At 35.5% G+C, this 27994-nt stretch overlaps 2 protein-coding genes across 8 annotated transcripts in view; one reads left to right on the top strand and one right to left on the bottom strand.

Moving 5' to 3' along the window:
• The first annotated feature begins 830 nt into the window (after positions 1 to 830).
• On the top strand, positions 831 to 4629 carry CSN5 (COP9 signalosome subunit 5). The gene is made up of 7 exons (XM_089634113.1): positions 831 to 994; positions 1242 to 1404; positions 2514 to 2617; positions 2703 to 2833; positions 3284 to 3478; positions 3640 to 3907; positions 4374 to 4629. The coding sequence occupies exons 2-7, from the start codon at positions 1244 to 1246 to the stop codon at positions 4559 to 4561; spliced, it is 1047 nt and encodes a 348-aa protein (XP_089490239.1). The 5' UTR covers positions 831 to 994; positions 1242 to 1243; the 3' UTR covers positions 4562 to 4629.
• Positions 4630 to 4742: 113 nt separating this feature from the next.
• The window catches only part of AP-1gamma (adaptor protein complex 1, gamma subunit), a 36813-nt gene continuing 13561 nt past the window's right edge, over positions 4743 to 27994 (bottom strand). For 4 of the 7 annotated variants that reach the window (XM_089634108.1, XM_089634106.1, XM_089634112.1 and 1 more), the window contains 11 exons: positions 27361 to 27456; positions 15755 to 16081; positions 14743 to 14961; positions 13756 to 13972; positions 10947 to 11088; positions 10366 to 10615; positions 8129 to 8239; positions 7797 to 8040; positions 7504 to 7664; positions 7263 to 7355; positions 4743 to 7100 (listed from right to left, as the gene is read on the bottom strand). In XM_089634108.1, the coding sequence (XP_089490234.1) occupies positions 6999 to 7100; positions 7263 to 7355; positions 7504 to 7664; positions 7797 to 8040; positions 8129 to 8239; positions 10366 to 10615; positions 10947 to 11088; positions 13756 to 13972; positions 14743 to 14961; positions 15755 to 16081; positions 27361 to 27456 (1962 nt within the window). In that variant the 3' untranslated portion in view covers positions 4743 to 6998. Of the gene's footprint in view, positions 7101 to 7262; positions 7356 to 7503; positions 7665 to 7796; positions 8041 to 8128; positions 8240 to 10365; positions 10631 to 10946; positions 11089 to 13755; positions 13973 to 14742; positions 14962 to 15754; positions 16082 to 27360; positions 27457 to 27994 lie in introns of all 7 variants that reach the window. The other 3 variants (XM_089634107.1, XM_089634105.1, XM_089634109.1) reach the window with 1 other exon arrangement.

Genomic DNA, 27994 nt, shown 5'->3' on the forward strand with positions numbered 1-27994 from the left:
GTGACCCTCGCGCGCCTGTGGTGGGGTGCTAAAACTATCGTGGTTCCGCTTTACATCACTTCGTGACGTTGTTCGGGTCCATGGCGCTGGCGTCGCCACTCTCACCGCTAGATGGCGCTGGCTGGCTGATTCTGATCTTCCGAAACAAGTTCAAAATCTTAATATATATTAGGTATGTTAAAATTACGCATGCATACACTTAATTGATATCTGGTTGCAATTAAATTCTTAATCTAAGTTTACAATTACACTCTTACGTCTAGATTTATAATTATTGTTAAATATTTTAAAATTACATTTTTACAATACGACCTTAAAATAATTGCAATATAGTCTAGCCTTGGGCGAAGGTTTTTATTGCCCTTAGGTCGCTGGCTTAACATTTTCCCATTTCATATTTATGACTTGATGAGAGTCTAGAGCTAAATATGCGGACTAATAGGTGTATTTCTAGGTTGGCTTTCTATTTTTTTATTACGGTTGCCGGCCAATCTATACAACTAAATATTTAAATCTAATACGAACTGCCGCCTCCATCTGCGTGTAAAATTACGGAGAATACATGCGGGCGCACGTCTTCAATTTGGTCGTTCTATGAATTCAAGTCACGTAGATACCTAGGGATATATCAGTGTTACTTTTAATTTTTTTCTAATATATTTAATTTTTGATAAAAAAAAAAACAAAAGGAACCAGTTTCAATAATAACCGATTCTTCATAGAAATATTACCGACGGTTCCTGTGACAGCAAAGGAACCGATTCCTTGTAATCGTGACAGGAATATCGACCATCTCTAGAGGATTACAAAAAAATGCATAGACAAAGTAATTTTCAGTTGTCACTGTTGTCAGTATAACTTTTTATTTTTATTAAATATTAATCATATTAATTTTATTGGATTGAGACAAGAGTGCATTTATGTTCATGCTTGCAATTTTATAATTGTTTTACTGGATTTGATTTAAAAAAACGTATTCGAAAATAAAACCCAAGTAAGTACAATGTTTAGCGAAGGTTTTTCTACAGAAGCCAATGTTTTAATTTAATAATTCGCCGTCCATAGCCTAGTTTACAATATCCCTTTCAAATAAGTAAAATTAAATAAATTTAAGGATTGAACTTGGATTTCTTTTATTGCTGTGTTATTGTACTTTGAATATTTTTTACTCTATTGAGGTTATGTTTTTTCTCATTACAAAGAATCGGGAGGAAAATAATGAATTATCTTCTTGTTTATAGTTATGGCGTCAACTTCTACGGCTGGTGATTCGCAGTCAAGCACTGCACAAAAATCATGGGCTCTGGCAAATAACATGGAAGTGGTATCCAGTATTGATGAGATTTATCGATATGATAAAAAACAACAACAGGATATTCTTGCAGCCAAGCCTTGGGAGAAAGAGTGAGATTTTACAAATTCTGAACTGCTCAATTTTTACTTATGCTAATCGATGAATGAAATAGGTTAAACTTTGAATTTCTGCAACATCCAGTTTTGAGCTGAAAAAAGGAAGCTGTGTATTTAAATAGCCTAGGTTATTGTTATCGGAACACTGAAATAAGTCAATAGTTAAAACTACAAATGCGTGTACATACAACTAAAATTTACCAAAATACATTTCCCCCTATTTAAAAGATATTTCACATAGTAAATTGGTTCAAACTAACGGTTTTCGTAGGTGAAATGTGGCAAACTTGTACTACCATTTAACCCATTTAACTCTTTGCACGCGGCCGTATTAACTGTTGTTACGGCAAAAAGTCTATACTCACACGCGGCTGTATCAACAGTTGATACGGCAACTTTGACGGCCGATATTCCCGCTCTCTTTCGTCATAAATGTATTTCTTACTCACTTGGACATTTGTAGAACTATCACGATGCTGACATCTACAAGAATTTCTCAAAAATAAAATTGTATTTCATAAAAAAAGATCGATAACCAAGTGCGCCTCTTCGCGCCTTTTAGTCCTTTAGTTTACATTTTTGTCAACGGATGGCGTTAGTACTAGTTTGTCATTCACAACTTTTCATAACTAAGAATGATAAGTGATCATGGTGTCCCACTTGTGTCTATAAACACAGTGGCCTAAGTACACACAAACCGAGAGTGGTTTATTTATGACGCCGGGTGAATGGCGGGACCACATTCAAAAGATACGGTACGTCTTTGTATGAAATTTTATGTTTTTGTTTTTATAAACATCTAAGAGTGTTGACACACGAGGATTTGTTTTCATATTGTGGAGAATAATCTGTTTTGTCTATATAGTCCAATAAATCATGCCAGAATGCTATAATTTGACATTTAATTGCATGCATAGGTATTTGAAAATATGTACCGCGTACGGGTATAGATAAAACGGAGCAAATTAACGCGTTCAAAAGGTTAAAAAAGTATGTTTTACTGTTTCATAAAATATTGTTGGCATATTTGATTATAATATAAGAAGAAATGAATTAGCTGAGTTAAGAGATTGAATACATATTTTTCCTTTGTCTTTTTCTAGTCCACATTTCTTTAAGGACATAAGAATCTCTGCATTAGCCTTATTAAAGATGGTAATGCATGCACGGTCAGGAGGGACGTTGGAGGTTATGGGTCTCCTATTAGGTAAGAGTACTTATCCAGTCTTACCACTTAAGGTTTTATATTCTTCCATTCATTTAACACAGTTAAAATATAAATTTTTGAATAGGAAAAGTGGATGCGAACACCATGCTGGTGATGGATTCCTTTGCCTTGCCTGTAGAAGGAACAGAGACGAGGGTCAATGCCCAGGCTCAGGCTTACGAATATATGACGGCATACATTGAAGCTGCTAAACAGGTATTATTAAATGTCAATCTATGTGAATATTTCACTTAGGGGTATACGTAATTGCTTCCGACATGATGTACTTTACATTATTAGTGAGGAGAGATTAAGAAATTAAATGTTTGTGATTATTGAAAGAATCTTTCATTGTCTTGACTTTCACCACTGCCTAAACAGCTTATATTTTAGCATTCGTTATCCAAAATTAAATAATAATTATTGTAATGATTAGATTTTCAGAACATTTGAAATGAGTATTTCACAATTTTTCTGTAAACTATTTAGTACTCATCTAGTAACTTTAATCATAGGATTAATATAGCGGTAATAACATACATTTACTTGAAGGGTGGCATTACTCAGCGGTGATGAAATAGATAATATTATATGCTACTCCATAAGTGGCGCTAATCAACAGTTTACTCAGGTGGTGAATAATAATATGCATTGTTTATTTATCAGGTTGGTCGGCAAGAAAATGCTATCGGCTGGTACCACAGCCACCCTGGCTACGGCTGCTGGCTGTCAGGCATCGATGTATCCACGCAGATGTTGAACCAAAACTTCCAGGAGCCCTTTGTTGCCATCGTCATCGATCCTGTCAGAACCATCTCGGCTGGCAAAGTGTGCCTCGGTGCTTTCAGAACCTACCCCAAGGTACACTACATGAATATAACATTAATTTATTAATAGAAACTAGAGGTATGAAAGAAATCTTTTTTTCTCAGAACAAAAGGATAGTGTTCACCCGATAACACAATGTTATAATGCTTGTCTTAATCAATTGATTGTTTTAAATTAGTCTTATTTTATTGTAGGGTTACAAACCAGCTAATGAGGAGCCATCCGAGTACCAAACTATTCCACTGAACAAGATTGAGGATTTTGGAGTGCATTGTAAGCAATACTACTCCCTGGAGGTGTCTTACTTCAAGTCCTCTCTGGACAGAAGGCTCCTGGACTCCCTGTGGAACAAGTACTGGGTCAACACGCTGAGCAGCTCCAGCCTCATCACTAATGCAGACTATACTACAGGACAAATATTCGATTTGTCTGATAAATTGGAACAGTCGGAGGTTGCTCTTGGTAAGTAAATACTCAAGCTTTGTTTGCCAGTTGCCTACACACAACCACTTGAGTTGAGGTCCACCCCTTCGTCCTGCAGGCTCACTACTCAATGTTTTGCATCTTTCGGGATTAAATTTGTGTAAACTATTACGAAATCTAATGCTGCGTATATATTTGCAAACCGAAGCGCGAGAATTGTGGATTATGGGAAAGGAACGAAGCAACCACAAGTGGCATATCGCACTAATTCAATTGAAGGTCTAAACTATGTACATATTGTAAAAAGATCTAAAATGCAGCCCTATGTATCACATTAACATAAATACTCTTTCTATGTTTAAATTTCTAAATCACATTAGCTAATTACTTTGGTTATTCGACATTCTGAGGCAGCCGGGAAATGTTAAGATTTTCATCATCAGTACGACAATTATAATCAGAATATTTTGACTTGTTTGATTACTTAACTTTTTGTTTGTTGTAGGGCGCGGGGGATTCATTGTGGGTGGTTCGGATCCTCACGAAAAACGGACTGAAGATAAGTTGATGAAGGCAACTAAAGATTCTTGTAAAACAACCATAGAGGTCATTCACGGCCTGATGGCACAGATGATTAAGGATCGCCTTTTCAACAGCGTTTCAGGCAAACCTGATAATTCTATGACCGAATAATAATCTTGCTCATGTCCCAGCTCTTTTTTATATTATATTTGCATTAATAAACATTAATTTAAGTAAAACCATTGATTATCATTATGCATTCTATGAACCTAATCCAAATAAAAAGTATTGCATTATTTACAGTCCAGTCAAAGTTTCCTTATCATTGTATATAAATAAGTTCAGTCTCATATCACAAAAATATAATTTATATATATATATTCATAAATAAAAATAGATTATTTTATATTTTTTGTGAATTTTTTATTCATTTAAGTAAAATGTCAAAATTATAGTTTATAACTTACATTACCAATGGTTCTGAGAAATTGATAGTTAAAAATAAATTGACGCAATATTATAAAATTAAAGTTGTCAGTTTTTCATTAACATTTTTAAATATCTTGCAATATATAACAATATTTTTTTGTTTTTTGTAAGCACCGAAAATTAAAATTATGCTATTGTATATCACCTATAAGCAGATATCTACATGATGCATTCAAATGTATTACATATGTAGTATGTTTGTCTTTGTGGAGTGGGTAAGTTTGTTTATACATTAACCTACCATTGGAGCAACCTATTTCAGAAAAGCCTGCACTTTCTATCTATGTAATACAATGCTCTAAATATAAAATACTGTGAAATGTTACATAAAATAATTAAAATTAATTTTTTCAGCAGCAGTAAATGATAATAATATTTAATGCTCTAATATTTCAAAGATAGTCAATAAGTATCGACATTATTTAATGATAAATTTGATTTTAGTTTTGAGTTGTTACACTTCATACTTACAAGTAGTCCAATATCATAATATTCATAAAAATAATAAAATATATTTAGATAAGAAACAAATTATCAGTCTATACAATTATCTAAAGTATTCAGAATTATATAAAGATGCTTTATTTTCTCAAAACATATTACTCCAACTGAAAAAGTGCAATTTTAGTTTCACATCATTTAGCATATTGTTTATAGAAAAATAAATATTGGAATGTCAGCATAATTCTGCCCAAAGAAATTGTGAACTAATTTATTATTAATATAAGTACAAGTGTCAAGCAGTTATGCTGCACGTTTAAATCCATATAGAAAAATAAACCATTTTCAATCTGTTTGTAAAGGCGTCGCACGACGTTAGCTCATCTGTCTGTATGCTGTTTAGAATAAGGCCGCAGGGATAGCAATTTGTAAGCTAATGATATAGAATAAGTCTAAAGTCCCAGTTAGTAACTTAATGCAGTGCATTTAACACAGTGGAAACGAAGGTTGGATACAAAAGGCATTCAAGTAATGCTACTTTACTTTGATTGATAATATTATTAAAATGGTTTTTCTTCAATCATTCAAGGACGATTGAAAAATATTCTCCACATCGCCCCATTTTATTGGATATTCTGGCAGTTAGTCACAAAGTACGTTTAGTGTGGCACTGAGTTGACTTTTCCATTCTACCGTGTAAGGGCGTTCTGAAATGTGTTTTATCTCTTCCACATTGAAACGAACACATCTTGACAGCCTTCAGTGACTAAATCTGAATTTCAAGACTCCCTTTCCTGTTTTCTCAACTCCCTTCTCTGACCATAACTATCATTACATAACTAGCCTTCATACATTCTAGTATGAAATGGCCCAAGGGTGCATGTTATCACATTAGTTATGGTAAGAAAAAAACAAACTGTGTTAAGATTCAGAAAATTAATAAATGAATTTGTTAATTTTATTTCAGTATCATTTTTAACAATATTCTTGATATTAAAAATTTTACATTTAATAAGTAGAAGTAAAGTACATAATATAAATTGAACATATTCTTACGGTTCTCAATGTTTTTACAGTTTGTTATCCTTTTCTATATTATATATAATAATGCTAAATTAAACAAAGAAAATATAACAATTTTACAATAACAAATAATTTTGCTGATAATTTAAAGTCACTAGCAATTTAAGTATTTTTTACAATAATTATGAACATGAAAGTTATTGCAAAGTAGATGTACAAAATTCTCAATATTGTTAGATACACGTGCATTTCACTTGAACCGCTAATTCATACTGATACTGATCAAATATTGCTTTATTGTTTCGCTTCATCACCAGAATAATAATATACAGTTCATTTTGTGTCGGGTGGAGTCAAAACTGGAATACGTAGGTACTAGTTTACTTGAATTAACTTAAGTGAGAACTTGATGTGTTGTTTAAATTCTGAAATAACACAAAAGCATTGTATGCCAAAAGGAGATTGTCTTTTTATGAATATGACAAAATATACTTATCGCACAAGTATTTACATGACGAGACTGATAGAGTTTAGCAAACACAAAACATTCTGGCAGGAGTAGGTGACAGTAACGCCTCTCGAGGAAGCTGCGGGAGGCGATCTCCTTCCTCCACTCCTGGCAGCTCTGGGGTGCGCGCGCTGGCCACACGGCGGGTCAGTTCCATGTGTCCATGGAGAAGTTGTTCACTTCCGCCTGCTCCAGCACCGGGACTCCGTCCAGGGTGTACGAGAGCCTGATCCTCAAGCGGAGAGTGGCCTGTAAACACATGTTTAATAAGTCATCAAATGGTACAACTGATTTGAATTTTGTTCATTCCTTTGACCCTGAAGAGCAACGGGGTTCTTTGTTTGACAATATGCTTCAACTAGAGAGCAATATGAGCATTATAATGTTTCAAAAATACAATAATAAAGTCACCTTCGTTGTGTTAGTAATTTTGAGGACTTGGGTAACTTCACCCTGCGAAGTAAGGACGGTTCCTGATGGAGACAGCATTTGCAACTGGAATGTCTGAAAAATATGAGATTACCAGTAAGTTATACACTCAAGCTGGACATATTCAGGTATTAGCGTTTTTAGCGGCTAACCATCATGGGTCATTTCGATCCAGATGGGAACAGGGCTGAGAAATAAGTCGATAGAGTTGTTTCTTGGTTACCTTTGGGACAGCAGCTTGGAATAAGAAGTCTGTCATTGTGGATGGTAGACTGTTGTGTGCAGACATAGTTATTTTGACAGTGTCACTTTGTTCCGTACTTTTCTCCAGAGCAAACATGATTTTAAGTCCATTTTTATTAAACGCAGTCATCGAGGGGAGTTCTGAAAACAAAACATAAGAGTGGATTAATCAGGAATCGGTGCAAGCAGGACCAAAAACAAACTGTGGACATGAATATGACCGTCACATAACAATTTATTATGTTGCATTGAGAAAATAATAAATTCTATTACCTTTAGGTTGTTCAATGATGTTTGAAGAGAAGAGGCCATCTACAAGGAAGTTGGAGTTATTTTGAATGGGTGATCCCAGACCAAACATCTGCGGAGTGGAAGTCATGTTGTTGTTAACGAGACTAGCTGCCATATTGGAGTTGATCATGACATCCGAGTGACGGTTCAAGTCAAAGGTGTTGTCCGAGTTCATCGGCAGGGACGGTGTGTTCAGATCAAGTCCTCCCAAGAGATCCAATAAGTTCTATCCAAATAAAAAATTACATACATCAGCGTTGACACTAATACAAAATAGATATTTGACAAGCTGCATTATTAAATATATTAATTACCTGATTGTTGGAGGAACCATTTGTATCAATGATGCCACTTTTTTGTGAGATTTGTAAACTATCTCCATTGCTGATAATGTCTGTTCCTCCCAAAAGATCAAGAAGTGCATTCTGTAATAAGAAACACAACATTTTTGAACTGTTGATGAAAAAAGAATTTAATCGAGTCGAGATCCCGGCCTCTATTTTTAAAATAAAATAAACGCCGGGGTTGCTGGAACTGTAAAAAAAGAACAGAGTTTAACATAAAACTCCTTTCATAAGCTTTACCTTTCTAAGGTTGCCTTTACACTAAGGGGAACTTATCATTATCATACAAAACATAAATTTGGATTTGAGGCCAAAATACTTAAATATCTAGTATGTGCTACTTTATATATTTGGGTTTTGTATTAAAAACTATAGGCATGAAAGAATTACATTTTTCACGATTTTAGACACAACTTTGCCATTATTTGCGATTTAATGATAATATTTAAAAAAATTTAATTTTTTAAAAATAGGATGAAATAAAAAAAACATTAAAAATGCATTTTGATTTGGCATAAATATAAAAATTACTGATTTTCGTAACACGAATTTGTCATATATAAAAGAAAATTTCAAACAAAAAAATGCCCTTTTAACTCAACTTCTTGTCAACAACGATTACCTGCTGCCAAATTTATGCGATTTTGTCAATAAGGATGAAAACGTCCAAATAAAGTGTTGGAATAGGATTTGGCTTGAGAGAAACAATTCTCCATGCGCTCTTGTTCTGTTGACGGCGGAATCGAATGGAGTTCTTTAATTTTGTCTTAATGACAGTAACTGACTGAATTCAAATACTTTAGATATAAAGAAAAATTGGACCGAAAATTTAACCCTTTGCACCTTTAAGTTTTTTGGTATGTGCATAATACCGTCAACTCAAAGAATATTTTTACAAAATAAATGATTTGAATTGAAATATAATTAAATATACACGGTGTCCGGAAACTCGTAGTACAAGCGGGAAACTGGAGAATCTACACCACATGGGGAACCCAAAAAAACATAAAGTTTTTTGATTTGAGCATTTTCAAAAAAAAAAAAACCAAAAAAAAATATTTTTCGGCTATTTTAGGGTTAAAGTTTTTTCTGGTGTTTAGGGTTGAATAACAGATGTTTTAACCCTGCAGAGCAGAAATATTTTATGATTACACCGGGTTAAATGAAGGGTGATTTCAAAATAATGCTTCAAATCCGAGTTTCTTCATTTGTTTTACCATCAAATAGTTTTATTTAGTTAGGTACTTTGATCTTCAGTAATAATTTATAAGAATTTGATTAAAAAAAAAAAAAAAAAAAAAAAAAAAATCAACTTCAAACTCGATTTACTCGATAACGAAAGCTCAAATAAATAAAAAATATACTACAAAATCGACTCCAAATGTGATGTAGATTCACCAGTTTCCCGCTTGTACTACGAGTTTCCGGACACCCTGTATAAAAATAAAAAACTTTAATTGTTTCGGTAAAATAGAATTCCGTAACTTATTACCATTTAATTGTAGTAATATGATTCTGGTTAATTTATATTGAAAAGTAAAAAACGAATATATTAAAAATATTGGGAAATAAGACTTTATTTTCTTGCCGCTACAGCGGCGGCACTCAAGTAATACGGCAAACCATGCATGCCACCCCTATGGCGGCACTCGAGTGCTAAGGGTTAAAAGATGGATGCTCATATTCTGAAAGCTTTTTTCCACCTGAAAAATAAATTATATCGCTTCGGTTTTTGGAATCAAAAAATGTTTTTTCCATTTACATGTGTGTTCGCAGGTACCTTGTGCATGTTTGAGTTTTATCTAGTGTTATTTTTTATATTGTTTCCGGGAGTTAATAGCACACTTATCTACTTATCCCAATCAGATTTTCGGTTATATGTATTGTAAAAAAAAACTAGTTTTTATAGAAATCCTACAAAAACCTACCTTTTAAATGTTGACAATTTGCATTGGCGCATTCAGGTAACATTTCTTATGGTAAGCGTCTCAACTTATCAAACTGATTTCATAAGCTGTGAGGAGACTGTAAGTTCGAGCGGATACGATTGACCTGTCAAAAAGTCACGCCTCTTACGACTTCTGTACATTGGTAATTTTGCCATAGGTCACTTATGTAAGCCTCTTACGGGAAAAAAGTTAGGTGTGTAAAGGCAGCCTTACACAAAATAATACTATCGAGATATTCTAATAATAATAAATGTTTACCTCTTCTTCTATTCGATGGGTCGTGGGACTGTTGACAGTAGAGTTGTCATCTCCATTAAGGTGGAGCACTTCATCTTCATTAGCATCATCACTGTTGGCTTTGTCCTGTATCTCCAGCGGTGGCATCCGCTCCAGCAAAGCCCCCCGGAGCGGGGCGTGGCGCCGGAATAGCTGGGAGAACTCCACCCCCCGTTGCTGCAGCTCTACGTTCAGGTGAGAGCCAAATGTGTCGATGATTTGGCGTATTTTCCTATAGAACGGCAATCTTTTAATAATTATTATTAAATATGTAAAATTCACTACAAAACAAACAACAACAAAAACATAAACAAATATTAATGGGAAATAAAACAAACTATTATTTATACTACAAGAAAAAAAATAGTAAGTAGGAGATAATAGAACATCAGTCTAAATTAAAATCGGAAGGGGGAGGTGAAATTAATAAGAAAATAAAATATTTGGAGGCATCAAAAAAGGGTTAATATCACTACCGTTTGAAACAAAAACAAATTAGGTAAAAAAATTAACACAGCGGCTATGGGTAGAGTATAAAATGCATTCACAATACATGTACTTACTCATCTCCGTTTGTAAATCTTGTGGATAACTTAGTTAGTGACAAGAGTAAATATTGTTTTGTAGTAACAGATATTTGTGTTGACCATAACAGCTTTTGGTAAACATCAACAACCTGTTCCTCTGTGGGAGTCTCAATGTCATCTGAAAGACAAAAACAAACAGGTAAAATCATTTCAGATTATCATTAAAAATACATGGAATGTTATATTAAATACACAAGGCAAGCGGATATAATGTTTAAGTAAATTTGTTTACACACAATGTAGGTAAGTATTTCAAAGATAAATTTTTTTAGCATTTTAGAATCATATCCAAATAGCCAAATGTACGAATGATGTACACGATACATGGTTTTATGTTTATTTTTCCCCATGCTATGGGCGTCTATCACCAGACTCCAGTCTGTAGATGTCCATAGTAGGGTGCGAATGAATATTTTTTTAAAATTTATCAACATAAATTTTTTCTGCAAAGTGAATTGAACAACGCATCATCCTAAAACCATTTCTGGGTAACGTTGCTTCCACGGCAATACCACTTACTCATTTTTCAAAAGGACAAAGCAGCGCGGAAATTAAAAGAAAATAACTCCTTATCTTTATTTTACCATAAAACATTGTTATTGCACTAAATTTATTATATAATGTTGTTTTCTTTGTTTGTAAACTTGTAAAATGGCAAATAAAGAGAAACCTACTTATAAAGCAGGGTACTCACCAAGAGTGTAGCATGTAACGTATCTGATACTGTATCAATCTGCAAGTGGGTACGGCTCGTCCACGGTAACCGCGTATCCAGCTACGACCTCCCGGATCCGCCTTTAGTGCTCGCAGTGAAACCGCCGTCGGCGAGTCACTGCGAGCACACTGCGCTCCACCCGCGAGCGGCTCGCTGTAGACTCGTGCCTACGTACTCACTTGATACAGTATCAGATACGTTACATGTTACACGGTTAGGTGAGTACCCTGCTTAAAGTTTTCATTCTTAATCCCTCATACTATTTCTTCGCTTTTGGGAACCAACAGCTATTACCCGAAGAGTCAATTTGTTGCTTTTCAGAACAGCTCATATTGGAACATAGAAATCGCTGTCTCCTTTACTATCATGGATAGAAATATGATCTAAACGGTGTTAGAAAGAGAAAACACCACGCTTTATCTTCAAATCTGGAAGTTAACCATGGAAGAATTAAAATGTACATCTCTCATCCGTATGGAACCAAAGGAAATTTCATAAATTTTTATTTGAAAAAATGGGGTGAAATAATGTTTAGAATACATTTGTGTTTTAACAGTATTTTTAGTTCAGTGCTTAGATGAAAAAACGTAACGTGAGCTATTTTTAAAACATTTTTATGTTTGCATTCAAAATTTTAATACAGTAGAACCCCGTTAATTCGAACCCCGATAATTCGAAAAAACGCAAATTCGAAATTTTCGCCAAAAAAATTTCCGCAGAAAATTTTTTTTAGTTCGAAATTCGTTAAATCGTAATTTGAAATTCATTTTTGTCCGCGCACGAAAATTTGTTCGTGTAATTCGAAAAAGTTTGATTTTTGCAAAAATAAATCATAATATTTCGTAAATCTGAATCTAAAAGTCAGCCGTGGCGGTAAAATGCCGGAAAATGTATTTTTACGTCGATGAGAATAGAAATGTATTTTTATATGATTATACATCGTCCTAATTAGTATTATTATTTTGTAAATCTGAATCGATTTACACTGGAATGACGTATTTTTTCAAATTCATTTCGAATATCCGAGTTTGAAGGGCAGAGAAAATACGTTTTACACGGATATATGTCGTAGTTTTACGAGTTTACTTCAAATATCTGAATTTAAAAGGCCGGCCGCGACGAAAAACTGCCGATAATATTCGATTTACGCGGAAATATATCATATTTTTATGAATTTACATCAAATATCTGAATTTAAAGGGTCGGCCGCGCATTCTCGATTTACACGGAAATATATCGTATTTTTGCGAATTTATTTCGAATATCTGAATTTAAAGAGCCGGCCGCGAATTCTCGTTTTACGCGGAAATATATCGTATTTTTACGAATTTCAATTCAGATATTTGAAATAAAGGGCCGGCCGCGACGGAAAATTACCGCGAAATCTCGATTTACGCGGAAATATATCGTATTTTCACAAATATCTCAATTTAAATGTAGGCCGCGACCGAAATCGGCAGCGAAACTCGATTTACGCATAAATATATAGCATTTTTACGAATTTATTGCGAATATCTGAATTTAAAGGGCCCGCCGCTACGGTAATCGGCCGCGAAAATAAAGAAATATTTGATATTAATACGAATTTACAGCTAAAATACCACCCGGATTTGAAGAGGCGGCCGAGTAAATCGATTTTCGGCCTATTTTTTTTTTTTTTTTTTCATAAAATTTCGAATTACGTGAGAATTCGAAATTTGATTTTTGATGTCCCGTGGATTTCGAATTAACGAGGTTCTACTGTATTTCAAAAATTATATATTTATTTCTAATAATTAAATTTGAAAGTGTACCTTATCTATCACCTTTGAAAAACAGTTTTTAGTTTTTGGATAAATTCAGAATTATTCCATTTATTTGAATTTTGTTGCAAAGCAGAAATACACACAAATTCCCCGACCTTCTGACAGCATCTTTAAGAAATATAACGGTCAATCTTCCAGAAGCCTGAAGGATTAATAATTTTTTTCCAGTCCCCTAATAAACCTTATAATCAAGAGTTTCGATCCCTGATTTAGCCATAGAAGCGACGATATTCCGCTTGACAATGACATCAGTATAGATGTTTACCTTCAGCGTCAGCTGTGCTGGGGTCCACCAGCATGTCACCGTACTCGCCGATGACCCAGGCGGCAGCCTGCAGCAGCGGCTGGCGGTCGGGTGCTGAAGCAGAGCTCAGTGAGGTCCAGAGCCGGCGCGCCGCGCGCCCTTGTAGCGATGGGTCGCCGCAGCCTGACACCAGCTGGATGGTGCAGGACACCATATCGTCGCGAACGTAGTTGCCCGCCTGGAATAAGAAATAATTCGTTATATTCCAGTTATCAGTGGCAGCTTGTAACCTTTGAGTGCGTTAGAGTGCTAAGATTGAAAAACATGACCGTCATTATTGATGTTGTTGTTGCAGAAAATGATTTATTTTTCAAAATGAACCCATATTGTATGATTTTCGGGATTTAAAAAATTGTAATTTTGATTTGAAGAAATTGATATTGAAAAAAAAAATTTCGGCTACAACATCAATAATGAAACATTTTTCAATCTTGGCACTCTACCTATTGAATAAAAAAGAAAAACAGAAGTTTCTTCAGTTTAAATTTTAATGGAAACAAATGCACCACTGACTTACCTTGACAAAATAGTCTAGTACCTTTTGGTTCTAGACTATTTTGCAGTCTGTCTCTCGTACACTTGCCCGAAATTGTACACATATCGCCATCCCATTTGAATTTCATAATCATGGTGAGACACAGTTTTGTATGCTTATATTTGTATCACGAAGTACGCCGGCAAGGCAATTCTTGTTTTATTCTTTATTCTATCACTCTACCACACTAAAAAGTCACGATCTGCCAAATAAATTTTTCTTTTTATTAAATTTCTGAATGTTGATTTGAAAAACTTGGGTGTGTTTTTAAAGTTCCATTATTTTTTCCTCTGAACCAAATGGTTGGTTGACCAAGATTGGTGTTGACATTTATATTATTGCAGCTCCCCCCCAGGTTTGTCTACAATTTCTTAACCTTATGAATATTTTTGAATGTAATTGTAGGTACTTACAGCTATTAAGACTTTGAGTAAAGTGTCGAGGTGCCATCTCTTGGTTGGCGCATACTTCTCCGCAGAGAACACAATGGCGCTGGCGCACTGGGCCTTAAAGTCGGGATCCGAGCGCTCCAGGAACGCCAGCAGCTCCTTCATCATCGTCTTTACATTCTGCGCATTCACCAACGCGAAGGACAGCTCCATCGCTCTCCGTCTGATAGACACATCAGGATCCTGCCAAAAAAATTTAGATTATAAAACAAAAGTAATACATATTTATTATGCATCCAGTTATTTCATACGCCGCCCCACCACCAGCGGCGGCTCATGACTTTTGAGTGTGACAGAGTGCTAAGTTTGAAAAATTACACATTATTGATGTTGTAGCCAAAAACGTTTTCTTTTTTTTTCGAAACATCAATAATGCCATTTTTTGTACCAAAAGTCAAGAGGCGCCACTGCCCACCACTGTTGCTAAGTTGCTCATTTACTGCCTCTAGAAAGTTCCATTAAACTTGTTACAATTTTGCAGAACTTCCGCGTTTGCGTGTTGACACGTGTTACACCTCTCTCTTTACACCACTAGCTTTACTATCTGACTTGAACCTGAAAATGGTTGCTTGACCTAGAACTTCCAGATAGAAGAAACTTGATAAATTTCAATACACCAGAGCTCACCGTTCAAGAGTTTTTGTGTGATTACACTAACAGAATCTCTGCTTAGTAATAAAATGTTATTTTTTTTAATTACAATAAAATAGAAAAAATTATCACTATTTGAACTGGAAAATAAATTCTATCTACATCTGCATAGTTTCTGATTTTCTGACACAAAATAAGAAACAAATTCAAATGCATCGGGTAACCACTAATGCGATGTGGATTAAATTCCGCTGCAAGCTAAGTTCTCCATCATTGATTACACAAGCGACATCTTCCGCTTATAATGATGATAGTAGAAGTTTTTCAAATGTTGTGAGGCTATTTGTAACCCGAGATGTTTGTCTCCATGTAAAAAAAATTTGACCTTTAAGCATTCCAAAATGGTGGTTCTATGCCGCTGTACGGCTGAAGTGTCCACGTGGACAGTCCGCAGAAGGGTGTTCAAGGCCACGTAGCGGATATTCTTATCATTGTTCAGCAGGAACCGCCCCAGGATGTTGATGGCCAGCACCCGCAGACTGCTCTCCGACTTTATGTCCATGATGGACAGGACGGTCTCGTAGAGGATAGTGTTGCCAACGTTCTTGCTGGTCTCCGTGTTGGTGGCCACCTGCGCCAGGATATCGTTCATGGCCTCCGATGCCTCTGCGTCATTCTTGCCCAGGATGCGGAGGAGGCGGAGAATCTTCACCTAAAAGGTAACATGAATCAATTAATTTGTACTTTCTAAAGTGTATGTGTATACCAGCGGTCGGGGAATCGGGGTAAATCCCAAATGGGGTAAAAATGTTTTTTTTTGGGGTAATAAGGAAATTTTTCTAGTTTGCTATTTCATAAACGTGTTAGTATTTTTACAAACTTAATCAATTCAGGTGTGTGCGTGAGAAGTAAGAGACGCGCGTTGTGTGTGTGTGTACTTGCGTATCGTTGTTTCTTGCATCGGCCACTAGAGGCGCTGCGTAAGTTGTAATGTTTAAACTTAACACTCAACGGTCATTCACGCACGGGCTTCCGACGCGTCGTTTGACTGTGCACAAATTACTGACGAGGAACATCATTTCATCACCGATTTCAACAATCAAGGTAAGCCGCAAATTGAAAATTTAATTTAATAATTAAATGTTATTTTAAATTATTAAATTTTAATGTGTTTTTTAACCACTGTTTCTGTCAAATCAAAAAGGAAAAGAACATACCAGGAAGAATTCCTTAATTATGGTTTTACACAAATAGAAGACAAAGGTACAATGAAACCACAGTGTGTTGTATGTTTGAAAATAATGACTTAAGACACTTTCAAAAAAAGTCAATTGAAGAAAAATTTGGATAATTTGCATTCACAGCTGTCTTCCAAACTCCGAAAATACTTGGTAAAATTAGAAATGTCTGTTAAAAGACAAAGATTGGACAGCACCTTGTTAGGTACTTTTGATCAGCATTCAGCATCAGAGCTAGCTTTGAAGTAGCCTGGTTGATTGCCCGAAACAAGAAACCATATACTATTGGTGAAGATTTGGTTAAACCAGCAGCTGTGAAAATGGCAGAGATCACGTGTGGTCAGAAAGAGGCGAAGAAACTGAATTCAGTGCTGAACTGAAAGGGAAACCTGAAAATCTGAATTTTTGTTCGATCCAATTTGAGAATTTTATTTTGTTTGTCTATTACGTACATACTTACTATTTTCATGTAACTTTTTATTTATTTTCCGTGTAAATTAATTCAATAAATAATTATTATTTAAATATACATTGATTGTCTTCTTTTCAAAATGGGGGGAAGGGGTAATATCGACTTACGCAAAAATATTTTGGGGTATACTTTATGAGTCGTACTAACCTCTCCACATATAGAAAAATTATTATTATTTCACTGAAAATATCAGATCCCGCGAGGGACCGGGGTTAAGTGGGGACCATATAATTAGGTTTCACTGTAATGCAATTTCAGCATTCACTTTCACATTCACAGCAGTCAAAAGGGGGAACCATTGAAAAAATAAATCAAATTAATTGATTTTTTGTATTCACAATATAAATGACGCCACCGATTGCACAAATGAATATGTCGATCTGTAGCAATTTTTAATACCCGACATTGCCCCAGTTCCAACACTCAAAATAAAAACATTTTCTTTATTGTTCAAATGAAATATACCGAGTGTGCTGGGGTAAAGTGTGCCAACTTCGGGAAGTGATTCTACATGATAATAAAAAGAACAACTTTTTTTAAAGAGGTTATGTACAGTTAGAATATTCAAAAAACGATTTTTTTTAAATTTCATTTTCGTAATGAACATTTATTTAAGTACACACACAGAAAATTTCAAGTCAATCTGGCTATTATTTTCGAAGTTACACACATATTTGTAAAGACGTGTCAGAGCGCAGACGGTGACTCCAAAACGTATTCGGGGTTTGTGGTGTATGTGTGTAAGGGGGACAGCATGAGAGCGAGACAGCGAGTACGAGACGTATATAAGAGATCGTATGAGCGGGAATGAGTCTCTCAGTCCAGAACCGTGATAGTCTTCTTACAAATAAATATTATAATACAAGCATTGTTATTATTGAGTATGTAGAGTTAACATACGTCACAGTGGCGCAGCACGGTAGTTCGTAAATTATTAAAAGTTTACGGAGAATCAGATGATTCAAGAAGATTATTCGAATTTTTGGTGATCACAGTATAGTCTGGCGCTTTTGGGCGTTGGATCGCTAAATTTTGAAGGAAGAAGAAGAATAATAAAAGGCTATCAAATTGGAGAATTCACACGCAGCCGAGGCGAGCACGCAGATCGGGCCGGGCAAATTGCGCGGTAAAAACGCAATTTTACACGTGTGTGGGAGCCGACATTGCAACATTTTGTCGAGAGTACACCGTTACACGGGGTACGCAGAAGATCCAGGATCAAGATCGGCATCAAGGGTGAATTGGCCGGAATCCGGGACCGGGGTTCTGTCGCTACAGCGGGAAGGAAGACCTTGGAAGGTGATCGTGTCCGCAGCTGAAGGGAGACGGAGCCAGAAAAGGGTGCTGAGACGTTGGTGATTCACAGGCTCAGGGCAGGGGCTCGGAGCATAACCTCTGGAAGGGCTGAGATACGTATATTTTATTCAACTTGTTTCAGTTCTTCTCCCAATGGAGGCGATTTGTAAGAATTTGGGGACGTTCTGTTACAGAACGGGAGACTGGTCATTGTTCAGGGAACGATTGGATCAGGCCCTCATTTTAAATGATGATAAGTTGTTGTCACCAGAACGCAAAAGAGCATTTTTGCTGAGTTGCCTCACGGAAGAAACTTTCTCTCTATTATGTGATTTATGTTTTCCAAAAAAGGTTTCTGTTTGTTCTTTTGAAGATTTATGTAAATTATTTGATTCACATTGCAAACCAGTTAAAAATATTTTTGAGTCTCGTGAATTATTTTATAAATGTAAACAGTTTCCTAGCGAATCCGTTAAAGATTACGCGGCTAGATTGAGAGGGTTAAGTTTATCTTGTAATTTTGAGCTGAGATTGGAACCATGTTTAAAGGACATATTCGTTATTGGGATTTTTAATGAAAAATTGAAACACAAGCTATTCGTAGAGGCAATCGATACTTCTTTTACGGATTGCATTAATCTAGCGGCGACGTGGGAACATGTTGTGGCTTTTAAAAAAGTAAATCCGAATTTAAATGTTGTTCATAAGGAAAGCGAGTATTTCCATAAATCCAGGAAAGATAGTCCTTCCAGGAATAAAAATTCAATGCGGAGTAAATCACCGGTTAATGGTACGTTAAAAACTTGTTTTTTGTGTGGAAAAAAAAATCATTTGCAAAGAGATTGCTGGAAAAAAATTTTGTGTAATCATTGTAACAAATCGGGTCATCCTAGTAATTTGTGTAAATACAATAAAAATTATGTAGGTACTAAAAATAAACGGTTGAATTCGGTGTTCGTGGTTAATAATAATGTGGGGCCGGAACCCACATATATAGATTTGTTAATTGGTAACATAATATTGCCGGCGTTGGTAGATACGGGGGCTGCGATTAACGCGATACCATATGAAGTGTATTTAAGATATTTTGTTTCTTACGATTTAGAAAAGTATAATGTTCATTTGTCAGGGTATGACGGAACGCAGTTAAATGTTTTAGGTAAAGTGAATTTAGAGGTGTCATTTTTAGGTAAAAGTGCGAAAATACAGTTCGTAATAATTAAAAATGGTAATTCTACAATAGTTGGTAGAGATTTTTTACAAGTTTTCGGTATCGGATTAAGTGGAATAAATTCTGTAAAATTCAGTGAGATTAATTGTGATAATCATCTTGTTTTTCGTGAAAGTTTAAAGAAGAAATATGCTCATGTTTTTTCAGAAAAATCGGGTAGGCTTAAAAATTATGAGGCAAACATTGAAGTTAATTCGGACTTTAGGCCAAAGTTTGTAAATCCGAGGCCATTACCTTTTAGTTTACGTGAGAAAGTAGAGATAGAGTTACAGAGAATGTTGCATGAAGACATTATTGAAAAGGTAGAAATAAGCGATATTGCAAGCCCGATTGTTGTTGTAAAAAAGAAAGACGCTTCAATTAGGATTTGTACTGATTTCAAAACAACATTGAATCCTATGTTAGCGAAGTTGAAATACTCACTACCTCGTATTGACGATTTAATTTCATCTCTGAATGGTGCAAAATATTTTGCTAAGATAGACTTACGAAATGCATTTGGACAAATTTCATTGAACGAAAAGTCTAGAAAATTATGTGTGATTAGTACGCATATAGGTTTATTTGCTTATAAAGTATTGCCTTTTGGCTTAAGCACGAGTCCGGCCATCTTTATGCAAGTCATTACGGCGATAGTTGGTGGACTTAGGAACGTTCGTGTATTTTTAGATGATCTACTTTTATTTGGGAATTCTAAAGAGGAATTATTTTCTATTTGTGAAGCAGTACTTAGCAAGCTAAGTGATTGCGGATTAACTATTAATGAAAATAAGTGTTCTTTTCTAGAAACAGAGATAGAATATTTAGGTTATAGAATTTCGCAGAAAGGAGTTATGCCTTTAGAAAATAAAATATATGCTATTACCCAAATGAGTGTACCGAAAAATGTTTCGGAACTTAGAAGTTTGCTGGGAGTTATTTCCTACTATAGGTCTTTTATACAGAATGTGTCAGGTATTTTGTCTCCTTTATACCAATTGTTGAAAAAAGGGATAAAATTTGTATGGTCTCAGGAATGCAATATTGCGTTTGAGCAAGTTAAGAAACTGCTGACGTCAGACAATATTTTGGTGCATTTTGACCCACAATTACCTATCAAGCTAATTACAGACGCGAGTGATATAGGTATATCTGCTATTATATGTCACGTATATGAGAATGGCATGGAAAGACCGATTGCATTCGCTAGCCGTTTATTGTCAAAAACGGAATTGAGGTATTCCATTCTAGATAAGGAAGCGTGTGCAATAATATTTGGATTAAAAAAATTCTTTCAATATTTATATGGTAATAAATTCGTTCTAACTTGTGATAATAAAGCTTTGGTACATATTTTGAACACTGAAAAACAAGTGCCAATACTAGCGGCAAATAGGCTACAGCGCTATGCGCTGATTTTACAAACATTTGACTATAATATAGAATATGTCAAGTCGGGTGAGAACAAAGCGGATTTCTTATCTAGGTTGCCGGTCAATAGTAATAATAATTTAAGTGATTGTATCGACGAGGTCGACGGTAGCGAATATTTCTTAAATTATATTGGTAGTCTGAACGTTGATAAGATTGAATCGGATTTTTTAAATATAATTGAGGCGGAAACGACAATTTCAAAAGAAACGATGAAGCAGTTTTCGATTAAAGATGTAAACATAGCAACCATTATTGGGTTCGTAATCAATGGTTGGCCGGATAAAAAGTTTTTAAAGGATGACTTGTTAAAATTCTGGTATTTTAGAAATAAATTATCGACTTATGACTCGTGTTTATTTTATAATAATAAATTTGTGGTTCCGAGGGAATTAAGGGAAATCATATTGAATTTCATACATCAATCGCATTTAGGTATTGTTAAATCTAAAAATCTTGCTCGAAATTATTTTTTTTGGTTAGGGATGAACTCAGAGGTAGAAGCAACTGTGAAGCAGTGCGTTCGATGCTTGGAGTGTTTACCCACTCCATGTAAAGTTGAGTTACAGCCGTGGCCAATCAGTGGATTAATATGGAATAGATTGCATATTGATTTCATGGGACCTTTTGGTGGTTACAATTTTTTGATAATCGTTGATGCAACTACAAAATGGATAGACTGTCACATCGTAAATAAAGTAGATTCGTTTTGTACAATAAAAGTTTTGAAAAGATTATTTTCTAATTTCGGAATTCCGGAGCAGATAGTAAGTGACAATGGTACAGCGTTCACTTCAACAGTTTTTAAGGAATTTTGTCATAATTTTAATATTAAATCGTTGACATCTCCTGTCAACCATCCAGCTTCTAACGGACTTGCCGAAAATGGGGTTAAAACGGTAAAGAATTTTAAAAAAAAAATTATGATAAATAATAAATTGCCTGCTGATTTTGAGGATAAACTTTTAACATTTTTGGTTGATATTAGGAATACGCCTTCTATGTCTACGGGGATTGAACCTAGTAAATTAATTTTGGGAAGGAAAATTAGATCAATTTTTAATACAATCATTCCAATATTAGATAATGTTGAAGGTCAAGGTTTTAAAGGGATTGATAACACGATTAAAGATAAGATGTTATTGAGTCAGCAAAAACAAAAAAAGTATTATAGAGGAAAAAAAATTAAAAAGTACTTTGATGTTGGATCTAAAGTTTTAACCAGGGATTTGAGAAGTGATAAAAACAAATGGATATTAGGAGAAATTTATAAAAGATTGGGGAATAGGGTTTATTTAGTAAAAATTATGTCTACAGGACAAGTGTGGAAACGCCACCATGATCAAATTTCAGAGAGGAAGGTTAGGTGGGGGGAGAGTGACGGGTCTGATGATTTGCTGGACCTGGGTCCACTCTCGGACGTGGACATGACCAAGTTTCCTAATTCCTCTGATTTTTGCAGGTCACCTACACCATGGGAGGGGAGGTTACGCCCTCGAGGACAACGCCCATGCTACACCGAATGAAGAGTCAAGAACATACATAATTACATATAAATTGGAAATTAAATACATAATGGAAATAATTAAATATATTTGGCTTATATAAATTTGTAAAAATAAAAAGATGTAATTATGATTTAAGTGTGGGGGTGTGGTGTATGTGTGTAAGGGGGACAGCATGAGAGCGAGACAGCGAGTACGAGACGTATATAAGAGATCGTATGAGCGGGAATGAGTCTCTCAGTCCAGAACCGTGATAGTCTTCTTACAAATAAATATTATAATACAAGCATTGTTATTATTGAGTATGTAGAGTTAACATACGTCACAGGGTTCTTAAAAGTTGCACCTTACGGCGATCAAGAAGTTATGAAGAAAGAATGTATTGGACACGTACAGAAGAGAATGGGCACGAGACACCGAGATTGTGTGAATAAAAATATGGAAACAGTTGATAATAAAAATGAAAAAAAATACAAAAAAAAAACTTTTGGTGGAAAAGGCAAACTTAGTGGTAAAATAGTAATCCCTTTTTTTGGGCCTCCTGACTGTTGGTAAACCCCTTAAATTACTACTTTTTAAGATATTTTTCAGGTAATAAAGTTAAAATTTTTTTAATGGTAAAATAAATATTCTGTGGAATTTTCTTTTTTTACTTCTACCATCATGTAGAATCACCTCCAGAAGTTAGCGCCGTTTATCCCCAGACACCCTGTATAGATAGCAATACTTTTTGATATGAAAATGAATGTACTGCAAAGCTCATGAAGGAAATGACATTGCAAGCTCAAAATTGTTGCTTTGACCGAGAAATTCTAAACAGAAAAATCTGTACAAATTTAATTGCGTCAGCTCACCATTCAAGAGTTTTAAGAAAGACACAAACATTCCATTTTTCTTTGTAGTTAAGATTTAAAACATAATAATAAACATTCTAATAGCTACGATGACCATTTCGATTTAGTTATTTACATTGTATACATGTGACAGCGTTATAAATAATCTACTTATCAAAATGATTGTCAGCTCATACAAATAAATCAGCTTACAACTTGTTCATTGACGAATCATAATGAGTAACATTCGATTTGACCTACAAAAGAATGTCCAAGTAAATAAACAATTATCTCAACTAGTCAACCCAGTCAATTTAAATGGAAAACTAGCGTGTCTATTTTAGGCACAATAAACTCAACTATTGTTATACAAACAACAATCTGATTGTCTTTGATTAGGCAATGGCAGACAATGTAAATACCGATGTAATACGTACATCATAGTATAATTCCCTAGCTCTCGGGTAATGAGGGATAGTTCTCGAATTTTTTCTCAAATGGAGATAAGTATAAAGATTGAATGCTAATTTTTTAATCTTCATTTGAGCAAAGGGGAATGTCGGTATTATTTTCTATAAGCGGAATGCGAGCATGCGAAAAGGGAGTTAAAAGGAATAATGTTATGTTTGAGTAAAGGGAAATAATTCAAGATAACATGTTTTTACGAAAATCAACTGCTAAAAAGAATGTTATGTAAATAACATAGGATTATTTTTCTTACTTGGCAGTAAGTAAGAACCTGTCAAATCTGTGATTTGTCTTGTCTATTGTTTACGCTCTGGCAATAACAGGAAGTGACTAAAATTGAAGATGGCGTCACTTCCCGGCCGGACACAGGAGAGTGTGCGCGTTCGGTCGGGGGGGTAAATTATTATTTCTGGGGCCTAAAGATCTGATCGAAATATATTTCATGGATTTGTGATTATTACCGAAATGTTCGGTTTGTGCTTCAAGTTTAGAAGTTTAATAATATTTCCCGCAAGTGGAATTCGCCACGGGTGGCGTGGATAATGAAAAAGTATTTTGTCATGTGCGGCCGTGGAGGTAATCAGAGATTATCCAAGTGATCGGTGGTTATTTCTGCCGATGGACTATTATCGCCGTGAGCATTTTGAAGTCCTTCCTCGCCTCATGGAAGGGCAACTTACGGGTTATCCGTGAAACCGGCACATGGCTGGTACTCACTGGGCCGATGCCAGTCACATCTGATGCTGTCGTCTACTTCCTACTTGGCTGGTACTCACTGGGCCGATGCCAGTCACACCTGATGCTGTCGTCTACTTCCTACCATGGCTGGTACTCACTGGGCCGATGCCAGTCACATCTGATGTCGTCGTCCTCTACCTACTTGGCTGATTCAACTAGTCCGCCATTCGCGGCATACAGCGTTCGTTCCTCATAATTATATACGTCATATTATTTTAGACAGGGTAGATAGATTCTACATTCTGGTCGCTGGGGGTAAGTTTTCACCTTTTTGTACATCTCTGTGAAATTTATCTAAATATACCTTGTTACGGTCAGTCCAAAGTTTAACCAGAATACTTTCATTTTATAACCTTGCAACTTTCTTTCAAACATTTCGTAGATGGGATATATATTTCCCCGCCCCGTATGGAGGATTATGCTCTACCGTCAGTTGGTCGGTTTGGCGGGTTCTTTTCTAGTCTAACCACTGGAAGGGACTCTGGCGCGTTTGGTCTTTTTAAAACCAACAAAGTCAAACTCGGCCACCCAATCTTCAATCAACATAACAGTCAATAATGTACTTAAAAACCTAACACATAACCCAGCCTATTATCATAACGATGGGCGATGAATAGTATATCATAACAAGAATGATAAAGAAAATAGCTTATCAGACGAATCTCTGGTCACAGTCACGCTTGACTTACTTACAGCAGCAGCGGTGACCGGGTATCTCATCAAAATGAAAAAGTGATGAACAAAAAGTGATGAACTATTTAACCTAGTTTTTGTTTCATCACTTTAAATGACTCTATATTATCACTTATTAAAGGTGTGTTTAATTGTCACTTTGATGAAATATTATGAAACCAGCAGCAGCATATTGTTTTGTTTACATAATATGAGTGTAAGTAGTATTTTGTAGTTCAACATTTGGGCAAAAGGATTTAAGTGAGTATCCCTTAGGAAGATTTTTTTTTATTTTTTATTGGAATAACATCAAACAAACTTGCAATTTTAAATATCCTAGATTCATTCAAAGTACATTAGTCGATTACATAGGAATGTTTTTCCTGGAAAAATATCACATTTTGTTTTCGTTTCCTGAACAATTCACTTTTACTGACATATACCCCTTCACATGAGAGGCAAAGGTATTTTTATGCATTACAAAACAGATTTAATTTATAAACAATATTACGCATATTGGGTAGAGGCCCGAACCTTGATCAATGCATTCACAATTTTTTTATTTTATTTCCAAGGCATAATAAATATTTTCCTGCCGGTGTATTATATTTGTGATGCTAGACGATAGATAGTTTGTGGTGATAGCAAACAGATTGAGCTGATAGACGACAAATTTTTTTTGTAAAAAATTAAAGTTTGTGTGGTTGAAAAGTAAAATAAAATAAAATATGAAAAGTAAAATATTGAAATTTAAGATAAGCAATTTATCGTTACTAATATTTGTACATAGGTTATCGATTACATTGGCTCTTAAAAAACTTATTATTATAATGTGACTGTCATTTCATTTACCTTATTGTGTGTCTCATGGACCTTAGGCCATCACAGGGCTATACCTGTGGCGTCGAGAAGAATCCAGATTAACTAATTAATAATAAACCGCTCGACCTACTTAGTACCTACTCCCGAGTTACGTACTTGCAGCCGAAATAGTAAACAAAACAAAGCAACCTACCTGCTTCAAGTATTCACTCGCCTACCGGCGACAATACAATCGCATACAGTCTGGTACATTACGACAACTCGCCAGAAGGTTCGAGTCTACCGCCTATGCATAATTGCCGCGCTGTCGAAGATTCCTGAAACACCCAGACTGTGCGAGTGCCTCGGATTTTGTTGCAATTCATCTACCTACTGTTGCCACCGGCCGTACAGTATAAATAAGCCCGACGCAGCGAGCAGTCAGTCAATCATCAATCTGCCGTCAGTGGACAAATCTCACGAGTGATAATAGGACAATACACCCGGCTTCGCCCGTACAATCATGGACTCCATCGGGACATCATATTAGCGCCTTGGTCATGTCCCTGGCCAGCGCTACACGGATTACAGCGCCCTGGTTCCAGCGTCTCTGACCAGCGCTTCATCCACGCATCATGACCACCACGAGAACACGCAGCATCCTCACTGGTCTACGCAGCTCCCGCTCAACCGCCTACAAGGTCCGCCGCACCTTCGACTTTCCCGTCGGCACTGGAGTATTGATTCCCCAGATCGCCAGTGCCTGACAGTAAACGAGTCCCGGTCACCAGCGCCCGGCGTCGACTCACTGACCCGCGCTTGACCTGCCAACACAGCCAGCATCCGGTGAATACATCTGTCCTAATTCAACTCTCGTTACGGCTACTCTGACTCACGAGGAATTTAATAATGCGGGTCTTGAAGTGACCCAGATTATATGAAGGAGGAAAAAAAAATGAGAAGTAGAGTCAAAGAAATGACCCATTCTCATGAGTTTCGCGCATGTCTCCGTCTTATAATAATAATATTTGGATGATTTGTTTAGCGCCGTTTTTGTGCAAAATTACCTCAAGGGCTCTTCATGTTTGTTGACTGTAGATTATGCTGGTGTTACCTCATAATTTTTATGATTGTATTATAAATGGCTTGAAATGTCATGATTATATTTTACAGAGATGCAAGTCTTGTTCCCTCATGCTTTGTGAAAGCTTTGAACACTGTGACCTTCACGACCGAATTTTATTTCGTGCCTCTCACCTGATCGCCAAATACCTATAAATCACAGATGTTTCTGTAAACAATATAATACATAAGACATGTAGTTTACCTGTAAGAATGGATCTGAAACTCCACTGACGTCGTGTTCAGGAGAATATCCAGCCAGAATCAAATTCTTTAATATCCTCACCAAGTTAGGGACAATCTGAAATGTAAACAATAACAAATTGATGTTTTTGATAATATATTATGAAGTTACTTTATATTGTAAAATATTGAAATAAAATGTAAATTATATTATAAAAAAAATAACGATAGCGGAAAACGTTTTACACAAAAATGGACAGCATCAAAAGTCTGCTTCATAGGTACATAATTCAAAATTCATGCTTTCATTAAGTACTTTATTTTATGTACCATTAAAAATATACAGTTTCGTGTTGAATGATTTCCATAACTATGTAGAGACATTAATTTCCACCGAGAATAAACCTTAATAAAAACTTCACCATGTAGAATGTATGCTTTTGAGTTGCCTCATTGTATACCCATCACCTTTCAACAGCCAACCAAAATTACAACAGAATCTAGCAAGTCAGTTACATTAGAGTTGATTTCTTTGAATCTTAAACAAGTAAACCAATGTCGAATAGATTTTTACTTTAAGTTGGAAATTTAAAAATTAACCATATAACACATTTGGCTAACTTAAATAAGGACGGGTTGTTTCATAGAATTGGAAC

This window comes from Hesperophylax consimilis, chromosome 8 (genome assembly GCF_061612785.1).
Source record: "Hesperophylax consimilis isolate HC1 chromosome 8, BYU_Hcon_1.0, whole genome shotgun sequence".
Classification (NCBI taxonomy): Eukaryota; Metazoa; Arthropoda; class Insecta; order Trichoptera; family Limnephilidae; genus Hesperophylax; species Hesperophylax consimilis.

Coding starts and splice junctions, on each gene's coding strand:
- CSN5 (XM_089634113.1), top strand. CDS start 1,244: ATGGCGTCAACTTCTACGGCTGGTGATTCGCAGTCAAGCACTGCACAA. Junction 1,405..2,513: donor GCCAAGCCTTGGGAGAAAGA/GTGAGATTTTAC, acceptor GTCTTTTTCTAG/TCCACATTTCTTTAAGGACA. Junction 3,908..4,373: donor ACAGTCGGAGGTTGCTCTTG/GTAAGTAAATAC, acceptor TGTTTGTTGTAG/GGCGCGGGGGATTCATTGTG.